This window comes from Geotrypetes seraphini, chromosome 11 (assembly GCF_902459505.1).
Source record: "Geotrypetes seraphini chromosome 11, aGeoSer1.1, whole genome shotgun sequence".
Lineage (NCBI taxonomy): Eukaryota > Metazoa > Chordata > Amphibia > Gymnophiona > Dermophiidae > Geotrypetes > Geotrypetes seraphini.
In genome coordinates, this window is record NC_047094.1 from 133617658 (window position 1) to 133644225 (window position 26568).

General features: G+C 43.7%; 1 protein-coding gene across 6 annotated transcripts in view; it reads right to left on the bottom strand.

Annotated features, from left to right (window-relative positions):
- PTPRT (protein tyrosine phosphatase receptor type T) overlaps positions 1–26568 on the bottom strand; it is a 680142-nt gene that overhangs the window by 45428 nt on the left and 608146 nt on the right. For 3 of the 6 annotated variants that reach the window (XM_033963545.1, XM_033963541.1, XM_033963539.1), the window contains 4 exons: positions 16207–16355; positions 13202–13279; positions 13023–13058; positions 1191–1378 (listed from right to left, as the gene is read on the bottom strand). In XM_033963545.1, coding sequence (XP_033819436.1) covers positions 1191–1378; positions 13023–13058; positions 13202–13279; positions 16207–16355 — 451 coding nt within the window. The remainder of the gene's footprint in view (positions 1–1190; positions 1379–13022; positions 13059–13201; positions 13280–16206; positions 16356–26568) is intronic. The other 3 variants (XM_033963543.1, XM_033963542.1, XM_033963544.1) reach the window with 2 other exon arrangements.

The following is a 26568-nucleotide window of genomic DNA, read 5'->3' on the forward strand; positions in this document are numbered from 1 at the left end:
TATCCTCTCCTGACCACTGTTTCCTCTAAGCCGAGCAGGGGTTTGCCAACATCATTACTTCCAGTGGGTGGCGCCATTTCACAATCACACGTTCAATAGTGAGGGACAGGCAAGCTCTGCAGGACTCCAGGGAACCAGTCTGTCCCTAGTAACTGAAAAGATAATAATGAAGCACTACCCCCTACTGGCTGCAGTGCTGTTGGAGGACCCCTGGTATAGATCTCAGGACAAATACACTCAAGGAAACTGACATGCATATCCACATATCACACGATCAACACTATGGCGCCATGTACTCAACCAGTCACCAGACAACGATTCTCATTGATTATGCAATGTACTTTCTGTAAACAAATTATTTCCTCAAATTGCACTGTAATACAATCTCTACCTCATAGAATCTCATACAGTTCTATAATATACCTCTGCTAGTATTTTAGCCCGTTACATTAACGGGTGCTAGAATATATGTCTTTATTTCTGTCTCTCTCTTTCCCTCCCGCTGTCTTTCTTTCTGTCTGTTTCTCTCCCTGGCCCCCTTTGTCTGTCTGTCTGTCTTTCTGTGTCTCTCCCTGCCCCTGTGTCTTTCTTCTTTTCTTTCTGTCTCCCTTCCTCCCGCTGTCTGTCTTTCTTTCTCTCTATCTGTCTCTCTCCCTGCCTCCTGTGCAGCAGCATTTCTCTCCCCCCACTTCCCTGTGCAGCAGCCACAGCAGCAGCATTCCCTCCCCCTCCATTTTGCTCCCCCCACATCACTTCCCTGTGCAGCAGCAGAGTTTCCCCTACCTCCCCTTTCTCTTCCCGCGGTCTGGCCGGCTCCCTTACTGCCCCCCCTTCCCGCAGTCCGACAAACCTGCCAATTCCAGCAGCGTGTGCAGCACTGTATACACGCTGCTTCGGAGCCTTCTACTGCCCTGATTTACTCTGGCATGTCCGCGGCGGGGGCTTTGAACAAAAAAATGAACTTTGTCTGACCGGAGCCGGCAAGCCCGCTGCGAGACAGAGAGATGCGTGGTAAGCGCGCACGCGCCCTCTGCCGGCCACGGAACTACAGATCAGGCAACACGGCGTTAAGAGTGCGCATGCGCGTTTAGCGTTTTATTACTATAGATTACACCCTTGCACTGTACTATTTTGTACATATCGCACTGTAAGTCGTCTCGAACCTTCTTAGGTATAACGCAATGCCCCACCTCATACTCCTCCTTGAAGCCATAGCCTTGTCCTCGCTTCATCTGAGTGATGTGCTGTAGCAGATCAGCTACGCGGACGGCGGGCTGGAACTGGCCCCTGGGATAGGACATTTCCACGGGCTCACAGCTCCTGTATGGATGAGTTTGGATGGTCAGCGTTGGTTGGCTCAGCTCCAAGTGGCTGCTGTCTGTTTGAAAGGCAGAGAACATTGAAAGCAAGAGAGGTTGTATCAGTTGGGTTTTCGGACTCTCACATCACTTTACCGTGTCCATCCTTTGGACGGATACAACAGCCCTAAATCCTCATCTGATGCTGCTGTTCAAATTGCTGTTTTATTACCGTAAGAGTTGATTTGATCTACTTAATATACCACTACATTAAAAAAAAAAAAAGGTGTTCTAGCATTTTACAATAAAATTAGACTGTGCATCGATTAAAATTTTTAATTGCATGATTAATCGCATAAAGTGCCCCCCCCCCCACACACACACATTTCCCCCTGTACAGTGCAATAAATAATATTAAATATTGAACTAAGGCCAGTACTGGGCAGACTTGCACGGTCTGTGTATGATCGTTTGGTGGGGGATGGGCTGGGGAGGGCTTCAGTGGCTGGAGTAGGTTTTAACGGAGATTTCAGCAGTACCGGGTAGAGCTTTGGATTATTGACCAGAAATATTTAAATTGAATCAGGTTGGGCAGACTGGATGGACCATTCGGGTCGTTATCTGCCGTCATCTACTATGTTACTATGTTACAATATGTTCACAACAGACGTAAATTCTCAAAACGGACACATTTTAATTCCGTTGTCCCCATAGAAAGGCGGTATATCAAATCCCGTTATCCCAACTTACGTAACTAAAAATAAAATAATCTTACCTTTGTTGTCTGGTGATTTTATCTTTCTAATCATCTCATTCTGCAACTCTGCTCTGTCTGTTCACTCTTTCTTTTTTCCTCATCTTACTGTTCTAAATCCTTCTTTCACGATCAACTTTTCTTCCATTTTTCTTCGTTCTTTTCAGGTGAGCCGTGAGACGCCAAGGAGGAGAGGCGCCAGTGCGGGCTGACTGCCTACAGGACATGCCTCTCACAGCGAGACGCGTATCCTGTAGGCAGTCAGCCGCCGCCAGTGCCTCTCCTCCTCTACGCGCCTCTTCTTTTTCAGCACACTCCCCCCACCACCACTGGTGGCTCAGGCATATGCGTGTGACATCATCATGGTGACAACTACGCACTTCCGGGTGCCCTCGAGCCGCGGTTGCCAGTTTATTGTGCCGCTAGGGTGACGGTCGGAGAGTGGGCGGGGACTGCACATTGCAGTCAGCAGATGGAACCTTCCCATAGGGTTTACCAGACATCCGGATTTCCCCAGATGGCTTTTCAAAACTTGGCAGTCTTCCACTTATGCGCGGATGCAACACGGTGACGTCACGTGCACGCATGCGTCCGCGCACAGGTTGCGGGGGCAGAGCTGGGGGCAGGTCTTGGGGTCTGGTAAACTCTGGCAACTCCACCTTACCACATGCTATCATTTCCTATGCAAAACTGTCCTTCTGATACAGAGTTTCAGAGTAGAGAATGACACGGTGACAAAATTCATCACCGTTCCGTCCCCGCGGATAACCGCGGGAAACCATCTTCATGTCATTCTTTAAGGAGAGAGGGAAGAATCAGAGTATGAATGGCCACAACCTCTGACCCTCAAGCTTTGCTTTGAAGAATGCTGGTGTAGAAGGACTGAGGCTGAAATAGACACTAGAAAATGACATGGGATTATTTCCCGCGGTTATCCGCGGGGACGGGAACGGTGATGAATTTTGTCACCGTGTCATTCTCTATTTCAGAGAACATAATCGGTGGTTGAAAGTGCTCCAGCTATGAAAGCAAACTGAGAAAAAAATGAGTAGGGAGTCCATCCACCATTTCTACTGATCGGATCAGTAAAACGTACCACGCGAGAGTTAAATAACATGGAGATAAAGAACTGTGAAAGACAAGGAAATGATTAATTATCACTGGAGGTTCAAATGATTTGAGTTCTGGTTTACGAGCCACCTGCAGCCCCCACCCCCCAGCCCCGTTCCTCGTAGTCTTAGCAAATCAGATCGGCCATTAATTTTAAAGCTCCCCCACGTAATAGCAGGATCGTAACGCGTTTTAATTGAGGCTGATAAAAATGTAACATTAAGGTTGTGGGGAGAAACGAGTTGTGAAATTGGGTTTGTATGCGGCCCTAATGATAGAAAATTAAGTGTCTTGTGCTCTCTTGGAAATGGTCCACCATAAAAGCCGGCTTCCTCTTCTATTACAGGAGGTTAATAGGGAGTAGGTGAGGGAAGAAGCAAGAGCCACATTCAACAGGAAGAATTAATAAGCCTTGAATTCCCATCTCGAGGCGGTGAAGTATTGTTAGCATTTTTCGCTATTACTGCAAACACTTACAATACAGATTTGATTACCTCATTTATTACAGGCTTCTTATGTGTGTATTTTGGTCAGTCTGAGACGTTTCAATCCCACACTTAAACTGGCAGCTCACAAACTTGTTATCTAAGTTTGATTCAGCTTGCTTGAATTACTATAGCGATCCCTAGGGTTTGAGGTGGTATTTATTATAAGTCTAATGGTATAGGACAGTGTTCTTCAACCGCCGGTCCATGGACCAGTGCCAGTCCACAGAAATTTCCTGCTGGTGCACAGGGCAAGCACCTGCATCAGACCCAAAACAGTGTTCTTCAATCGCCGGTGCGATCGATGCGGCGTTATCTTCGAGCCAGCTCCCTCTTCCTAACTGATTCAGTGCACAAAGCCACGGGCAGTGGCTCCTACGGGCGTCCTGCGCCTGAACCGGAAGCCTTCTCTATAACGTTACAAGGTGCAATTAGTACTATTATGGGGGCGGGGTCTGGGGTGGAGATTGGGTAGAGATGGGCGGGGTCTGGCCCACGACTTAGCCCAGTGTTCTTCAACCGCTGGTCCTCGGACCAATGCCGGTGCACAGAATAATTATTTTATTTCTGCCGGTCCATAGGTGTAAAAAGGTTGAAAAACACTGGTATAGGAGACAACTTTTAAAAAAATTATTGGGGAATTCTAATCACAACAGAAATTGCCTCTCCCTAGATACAGTCAAGGAGTTGGTTCAATATTGTGGATGTCAAGCACCCACAGAGCTGGCCTCCTGTCCTATGTCTAACAGGAAAAAGAAGCTCTTGAGGTAATATTCCTCCACTTATATAGTGCTGAAAGGTGTATACAGCGCTGTACATTTTGACGTTTATACATGGTCCCTGCTCGAAAGAGCTTACAATCTAACTTGGACAGACATGACATATAGGGTTGGGGATGCAGAACCCAAGGTGAGAGGAGTTAGGAGTGGAAAGCTCTCTCAAAGAGATGGGCTTTTAACTGACCCTTGAACACTGCCAGAGACAGAGCCCGCCATAGAGATTCGGGCAGTTTGTTCCAAGCATACGGAGCAGCAAGGCAGAAGGGACAGAGTTGTGGAGGTGGCAGATAAAGAGAAGGGCACAGATAGGAGGGACTTACCAGATGAGTGGAGCTCAAAGGGGGATCATAGGGGGAGATAAGTGAAGAGAGAGAGTGAGGGGCAGCCGAGTGGGTGCATTTGAAGGTCAGTAAGAGGAGTTTGAATTGTATTTGGAAATGGATGGGAAGCCAATGAAGTGACTTTAGGAGAGGGATAACGTATGTCATGCAGCCGAATTCTGGACAGATTGGAGGGGAGTGAGATGGCTAAGCGGAAGACCCGAGACTAGCAAGTTGCGATGAGGGCATGGATAAGTGTTTTGCTAGTGTGCTCAGAGAGGAAGGATTGGATTTTGTAATATTATAGAGAAAGAAGTAGCAGGTTTTAGCGATATGCTGTATCTGGACAGTGAAGGAGAGAGAGGAGTCAAAGATAACCCCGAGGTTATGAACAGACAAAACAGGAAGGATGAGAGTGTTGTCCACAGAGACTGAGAATGAGAGAAGCGGAGAGGTGGGGTTTAGGCGGGAAGATGAGCAGCTCCGTTTTGGCCATGTTCAATTTTAGATGGCGGTGAGACATCCAGGGCGGCAATGGCGGACAGGCAGGCCGAGACTCTGGTCTGGGTTTCAGTAGAGATATGTGGCGCAGAGAGGTAGATCTGTCCAAGAGTGGAATGAATGTATAAAAAGATGAAGTTCCGAGACGTCGTCACCCGCCAGGGAGCTAGTGGGAGGCAGCAGATGGCCGCATCCTCTGGTGCTCCACCGAGGGAGAGAGCAGTGGCTCGAGTCAGATTGTATTTTTTCAGACTGGTAGGTCTACCGTGAACTTCCCTAACATCCCTGAATGTCAAACCGGATGCAAACTCATCTATTTGGCATTAGACTGTGGAAGATTTACATCCCTCCTTGCAAGCACGTCCTTGCAGATGCGTTTTTAATACACAGTGTTCTGATTAGAAAACTTCCTTCTATTATTGCTGATGTCTTGCTGGGAAGAATGTTTCTGTCTGATCCCAAGGTTGTAAGAAAAGCTGCATCACTCAGATGGGTTGTTTTCCTCCCCCCCCCCCCCCCACCCCCCAGTCACTTGCTCTCATAACTTTAATGACTGACTGCGGGCATTCTAATAGGCATCAGATAATAGCATTATCTCTAACTTCCAAGCACAATAAATTAACAGGTCCTTGTTCAGCCATAATATCAACAGCAGTTTTTTAAATGATGGGTAGATTTCTAGTGCCTCTGTCTGGATAATGGGTGGCCCTGAATATCTGGAGAAGACAGGCAGCACCAGAACTTATTCAGATAGTGGCAATAAGCAGTCTGATCTCCAGTAGCCTGACCCCTAGTGGTAGTACTGTGAAACTAGTGTTAGGGCTATTATTTTGAACCCAGCCTAAGCCTAGACCTTTATGATAGGCCCTGGGGGTGAGGGAATTCTGGGGATGGGGGGAGGGAAATAAGTGTGGGAGTTATGGGTCCTTGATGGGATGCCTACTCCTTCCTACCCCCAAACCTCTGTAGTACACCAGAAAGGAGGGATGCCCACTCCCTCCAGCCACCCTCTCCAGATAGTGCATGAAGCGACATCCCCCAAGGCTGCAGGACCCTCACCCAGCACCCCTAACTCTACCCCCCCTGTACCTTTTAGTTGAAAGTCTGGCCGGAGGATTGCTCACTCCAAAATGGCAGGCCTCCCATTCCCGATGCATTCTGGGATGCACCGGGGAGAGACCTAAGGCTCCAAGTGGCTCAGATGACTAAGGCCCCTTCCATAGGCACCTGGAACAACCACTGGGATGCAGTGGGGTTGGCATACTGTTGGGGAGGGAGCAGGGGTTCAGTGGCAGGAGGAAGTGGGCATCCCTCCTGATGGGGGACTTCGCAGGGTGAGGGTTCCCTGCTGTGGCTGCTTAGCTGATTGTGGCAGGGAGATTTCCTTGCTGCGATCAGCTCAACTGCCATGTCTATTTGAAATGTAGGCCAGCATTTATTTCTGGCATCTATCGCGGTCCTAGGGAGACACCTAGAGCCGCTTTAAGCTTGCCCAAGGCCACTTCCAGGCAAAATCACACCAACGCCCAGACCTGGGTGAGCTTAAGTGTCCCGACGCATCTTCCTTAACTGCGTCAAACGCCTACAGTGTAGGCACCTGCCTCGGGGTTTTTTAAAATAGAAAACGTGCATCTCAATTGGCTGGCTAGACAGTGGTAAGACGCCTACAATCGACATGCCGTTTATAAAATTCACCCCTCTATGAATAGTGTACATGCTTTGCAAAACATTGGCATGCTTTCGAAAGAGTCCACATTATATCTGAGAGAACACAAATAGTTCAAATTTGGAACTTGTTGCCAGAGGATGTGGTTAACGTTGGTTAGCAAATCTAAATGTTAAAAGGTTTGGACAAGGTCCTGAAGTGCTGGCTCTGCTTATTCGTTGGTACACATTCTAAATAACGGACTACAATTTTAGGAGATTTTGAACCCCTGAAGCAGGCATTTGCTGAAACACGGCCCGTGTCAGGTTCATTTGAAGTGTGTTCCATTCGAGCTACCTATTAATGTTTTTGCCAGCCTGAACACCCTGGTCATCTCTGCTCGTTTTTAACGCTTTGGGATTCCACCGCCCTGGATTAGCAACTACTGGAAGCAGGATATTTGGCTAAATGGAGTATTGTGTTCAGGTTTGGAGACCGTATCTGGTGAAGGACGTAAGAAGGCTTGAGGCGGTCCAGAGGAGGGCGACGAAAATGATAGGAGGCTTGCGCCAGAAGACGTATAAGGAGAGACTGGAAGCCCTGAATATGTATACCCTAGAGCACAGGTGTCAAAGTCGGTCCTCGAGGGCCAGAATCCAGTCGGGTTTTCAGGATTTCCCCAATGAATCTGCATGAGATCTATTTGCATGCACTGCTTTCAATGCATATTCATTGGGGAAATCCTGAAAACCCGACTGGATTCCGGCCCTCGAGGAGGGACTTTGACACCCCTGCCCTAGAGGAAAGGAGAGACAGGGGAGATATGATTCAGACGCTCAAATACTTGAAGGGTATTAACATAGAACAAAATCTTTTCCAGAGAAAGGAAAATGGTAAAACCAGAGGACATAACTTGAGGTTGAGGGGTGGTAGATTCAAGAGCCATGTTAGGAAATTCTACTTTACGGAGAGGGTGGTGGATGCCTGGAATGCGCTCCCGAGAGAGGTGGTGGAGAAGAAAATGGTGACGGGGTTCAAGGAAGCGTGGGATGAACACAGAAGATTTAGAATCAGAAAATAAGATTAAATATTGAACTAGGCCAGTTACTGGGCAGACTTGCACGGTCTGTGTCTGTATATGGCCGTTTGGTGGAGGATGAGCAGGGGAGGGCTTCAATGGCTGGGAGGGTGTAGATGGGCTGGAGTAAGTCTTAACAGAGATTTCGGCAGTTGGAATCCAAGCATAGTACCGGGTAAAGCTTTGGATTCTCGCCCAGAAATAGCTAAGAAGAAAAAATAAAAAAATTTAAATTGAATCAGGTTGGGCAGACTGGATGGACCATTCGGGTCTTTATCTGCCATCATCTACTATGTTACTATGGACCATTGATCTGCCCCAGTATGGCTATTTGCATTTTATCTTATGACATTGCTCCCCTAATGAAAAATGCCAACCCCTCTGAACAAAATGAACATTCCTGTAAATAATATGAAAAACAAAATGGCACAAGCATTTTCAAGATGCATTTCTCTGCTAAAAACATTTGCACATGGTTGCTTCTAAAGACTCAGGGAAGAGGGGGGAAGGTTCACAATTTTTGAAACATAACAATATAGGTTTGGACAAATTCCTGGAGGAAAAGTCCATAGTCTGTTATTAAGACATGGGGGAAGCCACCGCTTGCCCTGGATCGGTAACATGGAATATTGCTACTCTTTGGGTTTTGGCCAGGTACTAGTGGCCTGGAATGGCCACCGTGAGAACGGGCGTCTGGGCTTGATGGACCATTGGCCTGACCCAGTAAGGCCATTCTCATGTTCTTATTAAACATTTTGAATTCATAGCCAATGAGAAACTGCGAGTCAAAAGAGTTTTCAAAACACTGGACGTGCTCAAAGCGCACAGCTTTATTGGACAGAAAGAAGCGCGCCCAGCGCGCACCGTTTGAAAATTTCACACCGCATGGGACAATGGCCCTATCAGCGGAGCAGAGCTTTCAGTTCACAGTATCATGATCAAAACGGCTCAAGTTACTCCCGGAGGTTTCCCGTAAGCCCTCGCAGCGGCCATGGTCACAGAGCAGCACCCGATTAGTTCATGCGCAATATCTTTGACAACATCCTTGCCGGTAAGCCTCAAAAGATCCCGAGTATACAAGCTCCGGTGATTTCTGAGGCTGTTGCTAACACGGAAGTCATAGAACAGCGGGGAATCATCTTAAATAATACACAAACAGCCATTTAATAGTAACAGTTTATTTAACGGGGGCCGACTGTTAATACTTGTGTGTCCTTTTAAAACATCGCACAATGCACAAGGTAACAGCATGCTTTTTAATTAATTCCTATACTGGAGAGTTTTGAATAATAGGGATGATTCATGCACCTCCCATGAAATTTCCATTCTGGAGCTCTCACTCTATAATTTAAAAGAAAAAAAGAAAAAAATACTATTGCAACTTAACTTGATGCTACAAAATAAAACAGGTTTTTTCCCCCCTCTTGCTGAGAGTTAAGTATGTATAGGGATTTACCCAGATAGGTCCTCTTTTTGGAGAGGCTGGGACGTAACAGGTATGGACATAACAGGGCGGGGATGGGTAGAATTGATTGGGCCTGGGGTCCTGTCTAGAGGTCCGGATTTTATATACGTAAAATCTGGTAACCCTAAGTATGTAATGTGCACTTAATGTGCACTTGCAAACTATGATAACTGCGCTCTGCGCATCTGGAACATAAACCAAGCAGGTCTAACAAGTCAGGATACAGGTTCATGATCACCTCTTTCAACAAGTGGTCATTAATTTTCCATGAAAGGCAGCGGAATTATTACCAGCTCCTCTTGTGCTTTATTCATTAATTGAGCAGCTAATCAAAGACATTGCACAGGTATTAATAAGGCAAAGGGTGGGACAGAAGACCGAAAATCATCTTCTCTATCTCTTTCGCACTCTACAAATCATGTCAAGACAAGGCGTGATGCTTCATCTTAAACTCCAAATGCTTTGCATTTATTAGCACGATGTAATAAAGAAGAAACTGTAGAACAGGGGTGCCCAATACGTCGATCGCGATCGACAAGGTCGCTCGCTCAGGTGACCCTAGTTGATCGCAGAGCGGGTTCCCTTCTTCCCTTCTCTTTTTTCCCCTCCTGACTGGCCCGCTCCTGAATTCTGCTGCTGCCGCCGCTGCTCAACATTTAAAAAAAAATGGCTTGGAGAACTTATGCTCCGGGGGCTAACATGTGCTTGTACCGGCTTCCCTTCTCTTCCCTCTGAAACCGGAAAATATGTCGGGAGTGGGGGGGGGAGAGAAGGGAAGCCAGCATGCACATGTTAGAGCCCCGTTCGCGGGCTGAAGCGGGAGACAGGTCAGTGAAGCTTGCGATTTGCTCTTCTTGCTGCCAGGTCCTGCTTACTTTCTGTTTCCTCAAAGGCAGGACCCGGCAGCATTTTTCCCAATAGGTCGATCTTGGGCAGATCAGCCTTCCTCTCCCCAACGTCAATTCTGCCGTCAGAGAGGAGAGGAAGCATACAGGCTAAAAGAAGGGAAGAAAGATTGGATGCACAGTCAGAAGAAGAAAGTGCAACCAGAGACTCATGAAATCACCAGCCAAGGTAGGAAAAATGATTTTATTTTAAATTTAGTGATCAAAATGTATCTGAATTTATATCTGCTGTCTATATTTTACACTGTGGTCCCCTTTTACTAAACCGCAATAGAGGTTTTTAGCGCAGGGAGCCTATGAGCGTCGAGAACAGCGCTGGGCATTCAGCGCAGCTCCCTGCGCTAAAAACTGCTATTGTGGTTTAGTAAAAAGGGAGGGGGGTATTTGTCTGTTTTTGTATGGTTGTTAGTGAGGTGACAGTGCATAGAGTCATCTGCTTTGACCTCTTTGAAAAACCCTGGAATAGGAATGATGATTAACATTTTCTATATGTACAGTGTGCTTTGTGTTTTTTTTAAATTTTATTGTTGGTAGATCATTTTGACTTGGTCATTTTAAAAGTAGCTCGCAAGCCCAAAAAGTGTGGGCACCCCTGCTGTAGAAGATAACTACGGGTCTAAAATTTTGATAAATAGGTAGTGTCGGTGATATGGGTGACTGATTTGTTGTTTTTCTTCTTAACGGTGATATATTTTAATGTCCCCATTTCCAAAATGTGTTTAATTTTAAGTAAAGCTTATCATATAGTTTTCCTATTGTTTTAAATATTCCAACTGTTCCCTCCCCCCAAACTGAGATTAGGATAGAAGGTAAGGGCTAGTTCCCTCATTCCATAACACAATGCTTATATTTAAGTGCAATTTGAGTGCTAAAATTTACAAAATCTTAGCACTTATGAAGTGTTTCTGTGCTAGGCGAGTGGGGTTGATATTCAAAGTGATCAGCCTCCCTGGCCAAACTCAGTTAAAAACGTTGCTCAAACAAAGTTTTGGAATTGCGTTTCGAGGCGTCTAAAAAATCGGCACCTAGTCGGGGGTTTAGGCTGCTCAAGGCCGATAGTTACTTTGGGCATGACTAACGCCGGAAGTGGCGACCCACGTAGACATGATTCATAGCAAAGGCAGGCGCCGTAAATGTAGTGCGTACGTGGAGTATAACTCTTTAGTTAGACGGTATTAGATAAAACTAGTGGGATGAGCTGCAAATGTCACTTCTGCTGAGAAAGATTAGATCTTAGAATAAAAATGAAAAAAAAAAAAAAACCCTCAAAACTTTTAAGCATAAAATAGAGATTAGAAAATGGCAAAGTGTTATTTTGAGGACCGCAGGAACTACACTCATTCTGCTTTACAAACATTAGCTGACCTGTTTAGAGATTTATTTTACCCTGAGCTGACAACATTAAAAATATGCTCTTCAGAAGATAAAAATAACTCTTCAGTACAAAGTTCTTCTGCATGCATGTTGGCAGTGCCTTCTGAATAGCAAAATTACACACAGCAAACGAGGGTTGCCAATTAACGTTTATGCCATGCCACAAGCATGAACTGCAAAGAGAAATGAACATTAATAAATAATGCAAAACCAGAACAGGAAAAGCTAATAGGTGATGGGCTTTCATTTTACTTATTAACTGCCTTTTTCATAAAGAGATTCACCCAAAGTGGTTTACAATAGAAATATAGAAACATAGAAACATGATGGCATATAAAAGCCAAATGGCCCATCCAGTCTGCCCATTCGCAGTAGCCATTATCTCTTCCTCTCTCTAAGAGATCCAATGTGCCTTTCCCAGGCCCTTTTGAATTCAGACACAGTCTCTGTCTTCACCACCTCTTCCAGGAGACTGTTCCATGCATCTATCGCCCTTTCTGTAAAAAACGTATTTCCTTAGATTACTCCTGAGCCTATCACCTCTTAACTTCATCCTAGGCCCTCTCATTCCAGAGCTTCTTTTCAAATGAAAGAGGCTCGACTCATGCATATTTACACCACGTAGGTAGTTAAACGTCTCTATCAATCTCCCTTCTCTCGTCTTTCCTCCAAAGCATACAGATTGAGATCTTTAAGTCTGTCCTCATACGGCTTATGACAAAGACCACATACCATTTTAGTAGTCTTCCTCTGGACTGACTCCATACTTTTTATATCTTTTTGAAGGCGCGGCCTCCAGAATTTTACACAATATTGTAAATACATTGAATACTAATCAGGTACTCTTAGGTATTTTCCCTATCTGTTCCGGCAACCTAACAGTGATACCTGGGGAAATGTTGAGTTATATGACTTGCCCATAGTCACAAGGAGTCGGCTGGGATGAAACTCACCTCCTCAGGGTGTTGAGGCAGTAGTTCTAATCACTAGGCCACACTGCAATCATGGAAGAGAGCTGAAGGCAACAAATGAGTGATAGTGGGATGCGGCTCTCTCCTTGTACCTTTCTCGTCTTCTAATTTCTTCTCTTTCCTATAAATGATTGTAGCTCTTTCTCAACTTTTGTAGTTTCCCCACTAATAGTGGCTAATTCTCCCCTTTTGCGTTATCCTTTATTTCCTCTTTAGCCTTGTTTTAGACTTTGCTCAATGGACGGGGTAACCAATTCCTAATGAATTTGAAACCTGAAACAATAATACGATCCTTCTGGGAAAGAGGTTGGGGGATCATGCAAACGCACTATCTTACCTAATAGAGTAGTTGAAGGAACGGTATCAGAAGACACTTTGAGAAGAAAGTCCACAGCAGGAAGCCAGATCCGTGGAAGGAAGAAAGGGTGGGAAAAATCCAACATAGAGCAGGTCAGTGATCACAAGACCCAACAGGTCACGAAATGTACATGGGAAAAAATTAGTAGACAGGGATACCTGAGTAATAGGAATTCAACAGAGATTTGCTCTGCAGGGTTTTGCTTTGCACAGAAAATGTACAAGGAGATGATGATGCTAGGTAGGAAAGACATAAGAAACAGGGTTTAGACAAGTAAACTATATACAGCAAAGATACACCTGCACACAGTGGCATAGCTAGGGTGAGAGGCGCCCGTCCCCCACCCTCACCTCCGTTCCCTGCTCCTCCCTGCACACGCCCCCTTCCCTTCCCCCGCACCTCTAAAGTTTGCCACCATGAACAACAACTTCAATCCGCTCCTTGTGAGCCCATTGGCTTCCCTGAGACGTCACTTCCTGTGCGGGCACCCAGAAGTTATATCAGCCAGCGAGCTTATGCCGTCGTGAGAAGCGTGCTGAAGTTGTTGATCGTGGAAGTGAACTAGAGGCACGAGAGAAAGGAAGGGGGTGCACATGTGGCGAGGGGAGGAGGCAGAGAGGAGGAGGGGTGCCTGCGCCCCCCACCAACATGGCGCTCGGAGAGGACCAGCCCCCTCCGTCTCCCCCCTTACAATGCCACTGCCCTGCACAACAAGTGAGATAAGCATACACACATGCACGCAGAAACACAAGGAATGCGCTTGCAGTTGGAGAATGAACCTGGGGAGTCTGGATTTTCACGACTTCTAAGTTCTTTCCCCACATCTGCCAGTAACTCTTGGTGATTATAGCCATGCCGTTTCATTACTCCACAGCTTATTTCATCCAGAAAGGCAATACAATTGACGCTACTTCCAAAGACTTCCAACCTACACAGTTAGGCCTAGATTCAGTAAATGGCGCTAAAAAAAACCCCAACTCAGCACTCAAAAAATCTACATGAAGTGCTATTTTATAAACAGCACTCTGAGGTGGGCCCCATTTACAGAACAGTGCTAAGAGCTGATTTTCGCACCAGACTTTGGGCAATCCTGGTGCGTAATTTAAGCGCGGATCCCTAGTACTCAGTAAATGGTATTTAATGAATACTTCTTGTCCCCACATATATTTCCCATGACCACGCCCCTTTTTGAGATGCACGCTATAATATTTGCATGTGGATCTTTATAGAATGGCACTGTGCAAGACACATGCACAAATCCAAATTGTCGCCAATTAACGGCAATAATTGATTGCTAGTACCCAGTTCTAGGCGCCAATCGGTTCTAGAGCCAACTTAGTTGCATTCGCATCTCAGGGCAATGCGTAAGTTTGTGTGACGAAATTTATAGAATTTGAGGGCTAGTATGCATGTCCACATATGTGAACGCATTCTTATTTTGGATAAAATACGCCACTTAAACATTAATTATGATTATTATCATGTAGGGAGTATTTTCTCTAGCCAATACATTCCCCACAAAATTTGAGACTGAAAGTTGAGAGACTCAAAGGGCCATATTCCGTAAACAGCTACGTAAATTAGGTGCCAGTGGGTACTTATATCGCACGTACTGGTTCTAAATGGATGGATGGATGCCAGAGCGCTCTACACTAAGAGAAAGAGCAAAGCTAGAAAGTCAAAGATGTTGCTCCATACCCAGAAATTAAGCTACACTCAAGGAATCAGAGATGGAGGAGACTGCTACACTCTGAGATGAGACCATGTCTGAGACTCAGAGAAGGAGCACCCAAATTCTAGAGTTGAAGCTATGACCAAGCCCGAGTGGAAAATTCACTCTACCTCCAATAATGGAGCTACCCGAGAGAACTTTAATTTGCTTTAACTGGCATGATAATTGACCATGCCATTCAGAGCCAATTAAAATCCTACTAGGCACATCCTGGGGTAGGTGCCGGAATCATGTCTACAGCATGGCGGCTAGCGGTACCTAAGGTCAAATTATGTGTGGTTAGGCTTGGAGATGACCTTAGATCCCCTAGGCACGATTCTCAAAAAATCCTAAGCGCTGGTCATGTAGGCCTTTAAACCCTTGGTCTATATTATCAGCGCTTAAGTTTTTTCTTAGGTGCTAGTATCCACGATTCTGTTAACGGCGCGATTTAGGCGCTATTAACAGAATCCAGGCCAAAGTATTTAAGGACTATGAAAATGTCCAGTTAAAGTTCTAAATGAAGTGCCTTGGATGCACCAAAGAGAGGTACCTGGTTATCAAGTTGATGCATTCCATTTATCTCATCACTGTGACAAAACAATTTTGACATCAAGTATCTTAATGAGTCGTTTATGTCAAAGCTATCTTCTGCTAGCCGTTAAATTTACATCATCATTAATAATTTTAAAAATCTCATGCCTTACTGCACAATAAACTGAGCGAGAAGTGACATTGAGACTGCCTAGGTTTTTAACCCCTTCCTGTTTAGAATACTCAAGTAGGACCTTGTTTGGATGTGATATTCTGAAGGCCATATTATTGATGGTTTCAAATACAATGGCTTTTCCACTTCAAGAGTTAATGGCCAAAGACAACCATGCGTATACAGTTTGGGAATAAGGGTTAAAATGAGGAGGCTGTGATCCCCTCTTACATAAGCATTGGAACATGTCCATCTTTTTAGACATGGAAGTCCCTTCCCCTTATGTAACTGGAGTTGGACTTCCACATATTGAGCCCTGGTGCAAAACACGCCTAGGCCATGTACTGCAGTGTTAGATGTCCATAAACTACTATCCATGCAATGCAGTGATCTAAATGCCAGTTTTCAGACATCCACAAGAAGAAAAGAGCTTCTACAATAAACACCATAATTAATAAAGCTATTATAACAATCAACAACCTTATTCAAATTGGTCAGCCATATTTCTATAGTTGGCCTTATATCCCTGTAATGGCTAAAACTGTCTCTTTTAATCTATCAATATATAGATAGATAGAGGCATATATAGATTATACATATAGATAAACAGACAGATATATTGCACATGCATATACTGATATCTACATCTATAGTAGACATATACATATAGATATTAAATATTCAAAACTAAGACCAAAGGAGGTAATAACACAGCAACTGAGTTGTGAGTAGTTAGTTCAGCTTACTGAATCCATTCACATCTTGGGAACTGGAAGAAAATGCTTCGTCGTTATGGAGAGCTCCCAGTTTGCTAGCGTTCTTATCTGATGCGGCGACTGGTCCCATTTCCCTTTGGGTGCTGCTCTGAGTCTCCTTCTGCTTCTTAGCTAGTTTTCTTGAGAAAGAGAAAGGAACAGTTAGGCATCTCGACAAATCGAGTGCACACTGAAGACAGTTTCTCAACTGCAAATCTTGGCACTCTCGGAATAAATGAACATATATGAACTCTACACAACCAACAAAATATGGAGGTCATATTAAAAGGTTGAGGTGTCATTTACATGAATACAAATGATTTTGATGTGTAAACAGACATACACATGAAAATAGTTTCCTTTTGTTCTTCCCATAAATGTTCTTTTTCTCTCTATCAATTGTAGTTCCAACCCTCCTTCCCTTTATTCCAGTTTGTCCATGTTACTAAAAATTGTCTATCTCCCAGTTTCGTATTTAATTGTTTTATTAACTTACTGTGATACAGCGTTTTAATATTTTTTATACGCCGCCTTGAAGGTATGATAAGGCGATATAAGAAATTTTAAATAAATTTGAAACTTGAAACTTTACATACATATACCTTTGACATCCACAGATTTCAAAGGGATGTGTTCTGTGCATGATTAAGAATATAGAAACAGCCATACTGGATTAATCCAGTCTCCTGTTTCCAAAATGGCCAATCCAGGTCACAAGTACCTGGAAGAAACCCAAATAGTAGTAACATTCCGGAATCTCAAAGAGTAAGCAAGATTCCTTGTAGAATCTCATAGAGTACCAAGATTCCATGCTACCTTCCCCATTACAAGCAGTGGTTTCCTCCATGTCTGTCTAATAGTTTGAGCATAACTTAGCAGTATCTATCTATTTATCTAATCTATCTAAACCTATCTTATGCAGGCCCTAGCTGAATATTGGCTGGGAACTGCATAAGTTCCATGGTCGGACCACATGTCATTAGCCCTGGATAGTCAGTGCTGGTGCCTGGACAAAACCCAACATTGAGTTTCTGGGGCTACCTTAGCTGGTGATGGTCAGCATTTAAAAAAAAAATGCTGACTGCCAGCGGTAAAATATCAGCTTTAAGATTTTGAATTTAATTCCAAAAAAGACTAGCAATCAATGCAGATCTCTTAAACAAGCAGCAACATCCTGGGATCTGGTAATACCCGTAAGCAATTGCAAAGCTTTCATGCCAAATTTTAGAAGTATTAGCTATGAGGAGTTACAGTAGTCTAGCTTGGTTAATATCTGGCTGTGGAGTACTGCCCTAAAACCATCAAAAGAAGCCAGTTCAGTAATTGAAGTCTGAAAAAGTGCCTTCATTTGCCCAAACTGACGGGAAACCCCCTCCCCCTCCAAATTTCTGGTTGTTGTCCCGTATCTTAAATAGTATGCCTCTTTCTGAAAAAGTATGCATTATTCATGAATAATATCCACTGTTGGGAATGGTGCACAAATCTTTGGAAGAAAGCATATTCTTTCCTTATAATGAATACTCTTATGCACTGGTCATTGCAAATGATTTAGGCTCTGAAATGTAAATTCAAAAATCCAATAAAGCAAAATTTTCCATAAGCAACACAACAATCTAAACACATTTTTTATTGGGGGGGGGGCTGGAGTCAAGAGTAATCCCAAGACTACAGATTTCAGATGAAACCTTAATTAAAAAAAATAAGACTTGAAGGCAAATTTGGGAGCGTGGAATGACTCAGCAATAAAACCACTGACTTATTCAAGTTGAACACAAGTTGAGTGTTGTCCATCCATGAGGAAATAAAAGACGCACAAGATTTAAACTTGTTCAATGCCTCAGCAATAGAACAATTGTACAAACATAGGAAACCCCCTATATTCTGCTTCAATATAGTATTGCACACCCAAATTTATCAATTTGATAACTATAAATTGAATACGATGGATGACAATGCAGAGCCCTGCAGCATTCCTCCTTTCAACAGGAAATTGGTTAACAGAGCTCCGTCTATACCTCCTTTGCTGTAAATGAGTCAGATAAAACTCAAACCAACTGAACACAGTAGAATTAAATAGAATGATACTAAACTTTTAATAAGAGTACAATGATCAACAGTATCAAGAGCAGATTAAGGGAGCGAGTCATCAACGTGATCTACCATTAAGTTGGATTATTTTACCACAAGTCTTAGTATTTTAGCACAGGGTCCTTTTGTCTCACCCTGTATGCATATATAACCTTAGCTGGTATTTGACATTCACATCAAATAATGAAGCTGCTTAAAAATTTATAAGCCGGGGGTTTGGAAAGCATAATCACACAATCAAAAGTTCTAGCTGTGAATATGAAAATAGATTCATAGCAAAACACTATATAGAGATAAGTTTTTATCTTTTTGTTTCATTTTCCAAGACACTATACGTGCATGCAAACAAAATAAGCATTCAGTAAAATATACATGTCATTGCCATACATAACAGTGGATAACAATTACAATCTGTTTCCCCAATTCCAAGCCCCCCACCCCCACCCACTTGCCAATAGACTAATAGCATTTGTCTTATTTTCTCATTCTGTATCTTCAAAACTACCCACTCTTGCTCCATATTATATTCTAAATTCCTGCTACTAAATTTCCCCTATCCTCTACCTGAGCCCTTCCTCCCCCATCCTCTCATCATATATCAAAACGGCTCCAATAAGTTTTTTCAGCTTTGCTTTAATACCCCCTTGAGCAAATTCTACCAATTTCTCCATTTTCATAACTTGTCTAATCTTGCTTAGCCATAGAGTCATCGTTGGTGCCTTCACCATTGTTCAATTTGCTGCGATTACTAGCACACTGCCAATAGCAGAATATAACCTAGATTTTTTGGTTTATTTTCTTCTCTGGGGAGTCTCCTCATATCCCAATACCATCAATGAGTAAGTGAAGGTTAAAGTATTTTGTGTTCTGTTCTGAATCTTTCTCCATATTTGTTCTCCAAAAAAACATAGAGAGGAAGTTATCAACATAGACCACTGTGTCCACCAACAGTTTGCAGCCATTGTGACTATACCGAACTACCAATGAATTTACATAAATGGGCCTCAAAGTCCAAAAGGATCTTGAACTCTTGAAGAAAGAACACTCTCTGCCAGAGTTTCAAATATTCTCATTGGCCCTATTAACTGAAAAAAAGGCTGAGAAGACAAAACTCCGCAGAAGGGAGAGAAAGTTCTCAGTCCAAAAAAATAGTCGTTAATTATCTTAAAGTTTGTGAAAGTCACGGAGCACAAAATATACACCACCTCTTCATTAACAGAGATTTAATAGTTCATGTCCAAAAAAGACGAAAGGCAAAAACAATAACTTATCTTGCTAGCAGTGTTTTCCTATGACGATTCTTCTCAAGTGTTCACAATAAATCAACCGATGATTGTAATCCAAAGGCTAACATATCCACAAGTCTCCAATGTTTTCTTCTCGTATCTTTTCTCTTTCTCGACAAGGAATCTTATTTCACTATCTGCTGCATCAGGAGAATAATTACACATCCATACTGCTCTGGACAAACATGGCTCCGCTTCTAACAAGACGCCATCAACATCGGCATTATAGTTTAGCCTGCCAAATCCAGATTTAAAGGGACTTAACATTCTCTATGTTTACTGATAAACTTCTTTCCCCAATCATTTGAAGAAAGCTTTCCATTCAATTGAGGCATTTAAACCAAACGGTTCAACCATCCCACTTGAAAATTAATCTTCTTCACATCACCACCCCTGACTGAATAATTCAATTGTTTAATGATCGTACATCGAAGGCTGTCAAAGTTATGTTTCATCAGAATGAAATGTTTAACCATAGGAGCCTCTTCATTGTCTGTACATATACAAAGATCTATGTTCTGTTATTCTGGTACGGAAAAGGTATGAGGTTTGACCAATATATATAAGATCACAGGAACATTTAATCAAATAAATAATATTCCTTGATGTACATGTACCCAAGAGAGCTATATTTTGCTTTCCATTGTTCAACTGAACCCATGAGACTTCAATCGTCAAATCACAAATTGAACAGGTACCATATCTATAAAACCCTTGACCTTCACTTTGTCTCCTAGAAGCCTGTACATCCACTTTACATAACTTAACTGTCAAATTAACATTGTGGGCAAAAAAAAAGCATACAGCAGTAGGGATTTAATTTATCATGACCAGAGAATATCCATCAATGATTCTTAATAATAGATGCAATTCTTTGAGATGAAGATGTATATTTCAAAATGCATGTCAATGTTGGCTCATCCCCCATTCTATTCCATGGTTGCAAACTCCTCTTCTGCTAGAATCCTTCTAAGTACAGAGAGAGTTATCTTCTAAACGCCAGCATTAGTGGAATGCTCAGTAGAAATGAACTTTCTTGACAGATTTTCAATGTCACCATAAGATTAAATATAATCTAAATTCAAATCAAAGGAGATAGCAGAATAGACCCTCATATAGACAACTCTACAATGCAAAAGTATGTTTACCATAGGGCAAAATTTAGTGTGCATGAAATGATTTTGTTCCATGCTGAGTTCTTGCTTTAAAGGCTACCGACAGCAGATTTGTTGTCTAATCTAGTCTTCGGTTTATATACCGGGTCATCTCTCATTGGAGCTCGACTCAGTTTACAAGTAGTCAGGAGACCAGAATATAGTTGTCTCTTTGCCTTTAGGATGGTAAAGCCCCCAAATAAAATGAGATGGCAAAATTTCAGACACTGTGAGATAAACAGATTTTGCCCTATTAGAAAACAATTGATGTACTTCACCAATCAAAATACCAAACAAAAGATGAACCCAGTATAATCTTTTACAGTGACATCAAATTTATAATAATGAGGGAAATGACCTCAGATACCCAAGTGTCTCAATATTTTGAAGACATATTCAGTGGGGCAAAAGGTACTATCATCAGTCAAAAAACCTCATTATAATTGTGCCTTCACCAAAAGTGACCTCTGTCTTTTTACTTTTATTATTTTTTCCGATTGAAAGTGCCTGTCCTCCAACTGAACTGCCAGTGTGCTGTCTCCTTGAGAGACTCCGGCCTTCAATATTCCAGTACATAGGGTAGCGACATACTGTAATCTGCTGGTCTTAGAATTCCTTTTTATGATACCGAATCTCCATAAGTTATGCAGCATTATAATTTCACTAGAGCAGCCTCAGCAGAGCTCCTTTTATCTATTAAAGATCTTAATCTGTATACTTGGAGGAGAGGCGGGAGAGAGGAGATACGATAGAGACGTAATCTAAATGCGAATGAGTCGCGTTAAATCGACCTTTTGCAGACGACGTCAAATACGCTCTGTTTTGAAATTTTTAGAACCTACATCTCTGAATATATTAATACATTCCTTGGTGGTTTCAAAAATTGATTACTTCAATGCCCTTTTTATGGGAATTACCCAAAAATTAAAAAGACGTCTTCAAATTATTCAAAATGTTTCAATAAAACGTATCATTAAAGCAAAAAAATATGATCACATAAGAGCATAAGAACTGCTGCAGCTGGGTCAGACCAGTGGTCCATCGTGCCCAGCAGTCCACTCCCGCGGCGGCCCTTAGGTCAAAGACCAGTGCCCTAACCGAGACCAGCCCTACCTGCATTCGTTCTGGTTTAGCAGGAACTTGTCCAACTTTGACTTGAATCCCTGAAGGGTGTTTTCCCCTATAACAGCCTCCGGAAGAATGTTCCAGCTTTCTACCACTCTCTGGGTGAAGAAGAACTTCCTTACGTTTGTACGGAATCAATCCCCTTTTAACTTCAGAGAGTGCCCTCTCGTTCTCCCTCCATTGGAGAGGGTGAACCTGTCTTTATCTACTTATAATTTTTATTTCTATAATTATGTTTTGTTGTCTTTTCTTATGGAGGATTGTTTTTGTCTCTACACTGGTTTTTTCATTGATGATGATGTCTTGTATTAATGTCTGAATTGTGTAAATAAAAAGGGGAAAAAAAGAGAAGAAATAACACCATAGTATAACGTTTATTACCTTCCGGCTATGAAATGGAGAGGTGAGGTTACCAGAATACTGCGCGTTAAACCACCTGCCGCGCTAGTACCTAACGCCTCCATTGACGAGGCGTTAGGATTTTAGGCTGCCGCGGGGGTTAGCGCGTATCCGACGCGCTAACCCCCGTAGTGCGCCTTGATAAAAGGAGCCCGAAGAATGTTCAAGAAAATACTCTAAGGGCTCTTTTTACTAAGGTGCGCTAGCGTTTTTAGTGCGCGCTCACCACGCGCTAAATGAAAAATCCTAACGCAAGATCTATGGAGGCGTTAGCGTCTGGCGTGCGTGGCATTGTAGCGCGCGCTAAAACCGCTAGCGCACCTTAGTAAAAGGAGCCCTAAGTGAATAGGATCAAAAAATACGCATTCTTATCATGAAAAGTTCCCAAGCGCTTACACGGAAATTTCAGAAAAAATGCGGCGCCAGATTTATTTCAAAGCTTTATAAAAACGCTTTTTGCCTAAGTTGGGTTACTCTTGCCACATCGGGAAATATTTGGATTCTGGACCCACAGAACATTGCTTGTTTATTTTTGGGGTCATTATGGAATTGTCAATTGGTTGAATCTCCAAAAGGGGTGTTGTTTGGCTTGTGGGGTTTTTGGGCAGGAAAGATGTATTCTTTTTCAAAAAGCATGTATGATTGGTCATAAATGCATATTACAATATTGGTTACAAAAAGTTCCTCCAAATTATTGGCATTGGAGGAATCAATTCCATCGTTTAATTTTATTTGAGGTTTTTGAGGTTCGTAAATTTCCTAAAAGAACACGATTATTTTTTAAAATCTGGGATCCTTATATACAAAAATTATCCTCGAAAGCTAGAAGTATGATTCTTAATACTTTATATTAGATTTAAATAAATGTGGGTTTTTTTTAAATTTATTTATTTATTTTTATTTAAACAGTTTTGTTTATTTGGTGTTTTGTGTCGCCTTTCATTCTGGGGTAGGGAGGGAAATTGGAATGATTTTAATATATATGTATGGAGTGGGGAGGGGGGATATAGGGGAAAAGTGGTTTAGATATATAAAAATATATTTTGGAGGAATGATAAAATGTTTATGCAAAGGTTTTATTGTGAATTTGATTGTAAAGAATGTCTTTTTGTATCACATTGTTGTATATTTGTTTGATTCCTTCAATAAAATGTTATAACTGCATCAAGGTTCTGCTCCGCTCCCAATAAGCCCCTGCAGCGGCGGAGGCCGCTCTGGCCGCGTGGCCACATGGGCGCATGACCCGTTTTTTCATGGCGGCCCACCGGCAGCGGCAGAGAAACAACTTGGGCTCATCACCCGATCCGGCGAGAACCGCCCGAGGCGCCAGTCCACGAGGTGAACACGCTCCTCCGCGGCCGCTGGATTCCTCCCCGTAACCTGACCGGCAGCACCGAGAAGCCGGCCCCGGACGGAAGCCGGGCCTGGGCCGCCAAGGGCACCCGGTCGGGATGGCCTCTCGCGCTCTCATGGGAGCGCCGCCGCCAGCCTGCTTCCCCCTGTGGCCGTCGGCATCGGAGGCAGAGCGGTGGCCAAGCTGATAGCTCGTGCGCCACGTGGCCGATGGTGACCTGCCTCCCCCGCTTCCCGGTCGGCACATGCTCACCTGTTATACGGCCAAGCTCTGCAAGGGAACAGGAGCGCTCCAGCGCTTCCCTGCCGGCGCTTCTGCAGGCCGGAGGAACATGGGGCAGTACAGGATGCAGCAGCAAGGCTGTCCCCAGGACGTCAGCATCGGGACTGGGCCAGCCACTGCTGTCCCACGTGGGGCGCACATGTAGGCAGCAACAGGAGAGCCGCTCCAGCCGCCAGAAGAACCCAAAGCCGGTAAGGAAAAATTGGTAAGGAGAAAATTGGTGAGCAGAAGGGAAGCCGCGTCCGCCTCATGTGATGCTGAATCGAGAGGGGCGACCTCCCTTCCGCTCACCCCTAATCTATCCTGCCCTCCTCCCCCTCCCCCCTCCCCCTAGCCGATTGGCCTCAAGGCTTCGGCCGATTTGTCTTCGCTCCTCCCTATGTGGCTCAGAGCTTGTTTTTTCCTTCAATAAAATGTTATAACATAAAATATAGTTTCCTTATCAGTACCTTATCACTCTCATTCCGCGCTAGCATTTTTAGCGCCTGCCATAGGAATTCTATGAGCGTCAGAGCTGTTATTGCGGCGGCCAGAGCTAAAAATGCTATTGCGGCTTTGTAAAGGCGGGGGGAAATTACTTAGATATCAAATATTGGATATGTTGCAGTATATCAAGAATTTTAAATAATAACTTGTCGCAGTCAGCATTTATAAAAACGCCAGCTGCTGTCGTAAAAAAAAAATATACCGGATATTCTGTGCCAGAATCTGGATACCACCCAGTTCTGAACAGAGATTTGTATTCAGTTAGCAGCAATTTTCAGCTTTTTTGCTGTTCATAAGAACACAAGAACGGTCGTACTGGGTCAGAACAATGATCTAGCTCAGTATCCTGTTTCCACAATGACCAATCCAGGTCACACGTACCTGGCAGAAACCCAAAGAGCAGCAACATTCCGGAATTTCAAAGAAGATTCCGGAACCCCAAACAGTCGCAGCGTTCTACATTACCAATCCCAGGGCCATTAGACCCGGATTCTGTAAACAGCGCCATTATCAGCGGCTGCCTATAAAAAAAACCCACCGCTGATCACGTGTCAGTCATGCAAAGGCGCCGGAAATGTAGGCCGGGGTTTTAAAGCCTTACATTTACGGTGCCTACCTGTGACAAAAATTGCATCTATGGAGGCGCTTTAGAACGCCTAAGGTCGTTTCCGGTGTTAACCGTGGCTATTTTGACCTTAGGCATTCAAAGGGGCCTCTGTAGACAGTTTATCGTTTATTCATTTGTATCCCGCTTTATACAAAACGGGTCACAGCAAATACATACATAATAAAAAAACAATGCACTTACAGTAAAATAACAGAAGATAACAAAACAGGTTAGAGACCAGCGCTCAGCTCAACAACGGGGCACTCACGTCCCATATGTCATCTTACTAAATAAGTATCGTTTTAATCATCTTTTAAAATCACTCAAATTTTCCTGCCTTGTTCCATTCTCGAGGGCCTGTGCAAGATGCAATGAAGGTGTCGTTTGTCTAGGCGTCGGTGGGAGCCTACATTTTTTATTTTAAAACTTGGCGCCAAGTATGGACATTGAAAAAAACATCGGTGCTGCCTGCTATTCGGTGAAGGATGCTCCGGGATGTGCACTCTTTACAGACTAGCAGTAGGCCCCGTTTCTATAGGCGACATTTGAAAATTAGGCATTGAGAAACGCGGTACATAGTGCCAGTCAATCTTCAGTTAGGTACTATTAATAAATCGTGCCTAGTGGCATCCAAAATGGACTTCGGCACACTGTATTTATGTCAGAGTTTTCTGGCCCCCCTAAATAATGGCCCCTAAGTCCATTTTAGGCGTCTACACGGAAAACACCCCCGAGGTCCGCCTACTTCCTGGAAGGCGCCTACCATCCAATTAATTTAAGCTAATTATCATACCAATTAAGCGTGTTATTGGCACTGATTAAGCCTATTCAATAATTAAGTTAGATGTCTAAATCATCCAGGTGCGCCAATAGAGTCACCATTTATAAAATCTGTCCTTCATCGCTGAAGTCTACACACAATGAGGGCAGAAGCCTGGTATAAATCCCGATGCTTAAGTCAGGTTTGGATCCACGGTATACAGTAATATTGCGCGCATCTTTAGTGAACACTCCTGACCTGCCCATGCCTACATCTCCTTTTGATTTGCACGCTATAAGATTTGCGCTTGGCTCTTTAAAGCATAACACTTAGCAAGAAGAACACATGAACCCAAATGGTTGCCAATTGATTCAGTGCCCGATTGTAAGCCAATTTAATTATGCACGCATCCAGTGGCTTAGTGAAGGTGCGTGTCGCCCGGGTCGGTAGCACCCCTCCCCTGCCTTTTTCTACTCCCCCATGCTCCTTCCCCTCCCCCCTGCCGTGCTTAAGTGCCTCTTTCCTTCTCCTGTACCTCCAGAACGTCACCGTTGCGAGCAGCATCGCCAACTTGCGATCCGTATCGGCTCTCCCTCTGATGTCACTTACTAGGCGCAGGATCCGAAAGCGACATCAGAGGGAAAGCATACGCTGGTGCGAGCTGCAGGCTGGAGTTGCTGTACGTGCCAGCGAAGAGCTAGAGGAGCACGGGGGGGGGGGGGGCAAGTGAAGGCACGCGCATGGCGGGGGAGGAGTGGGAAGGAACGGGGGGCCCCCACCAAGTTGGTGCCTGGGGTGGACCACCCTCCTAC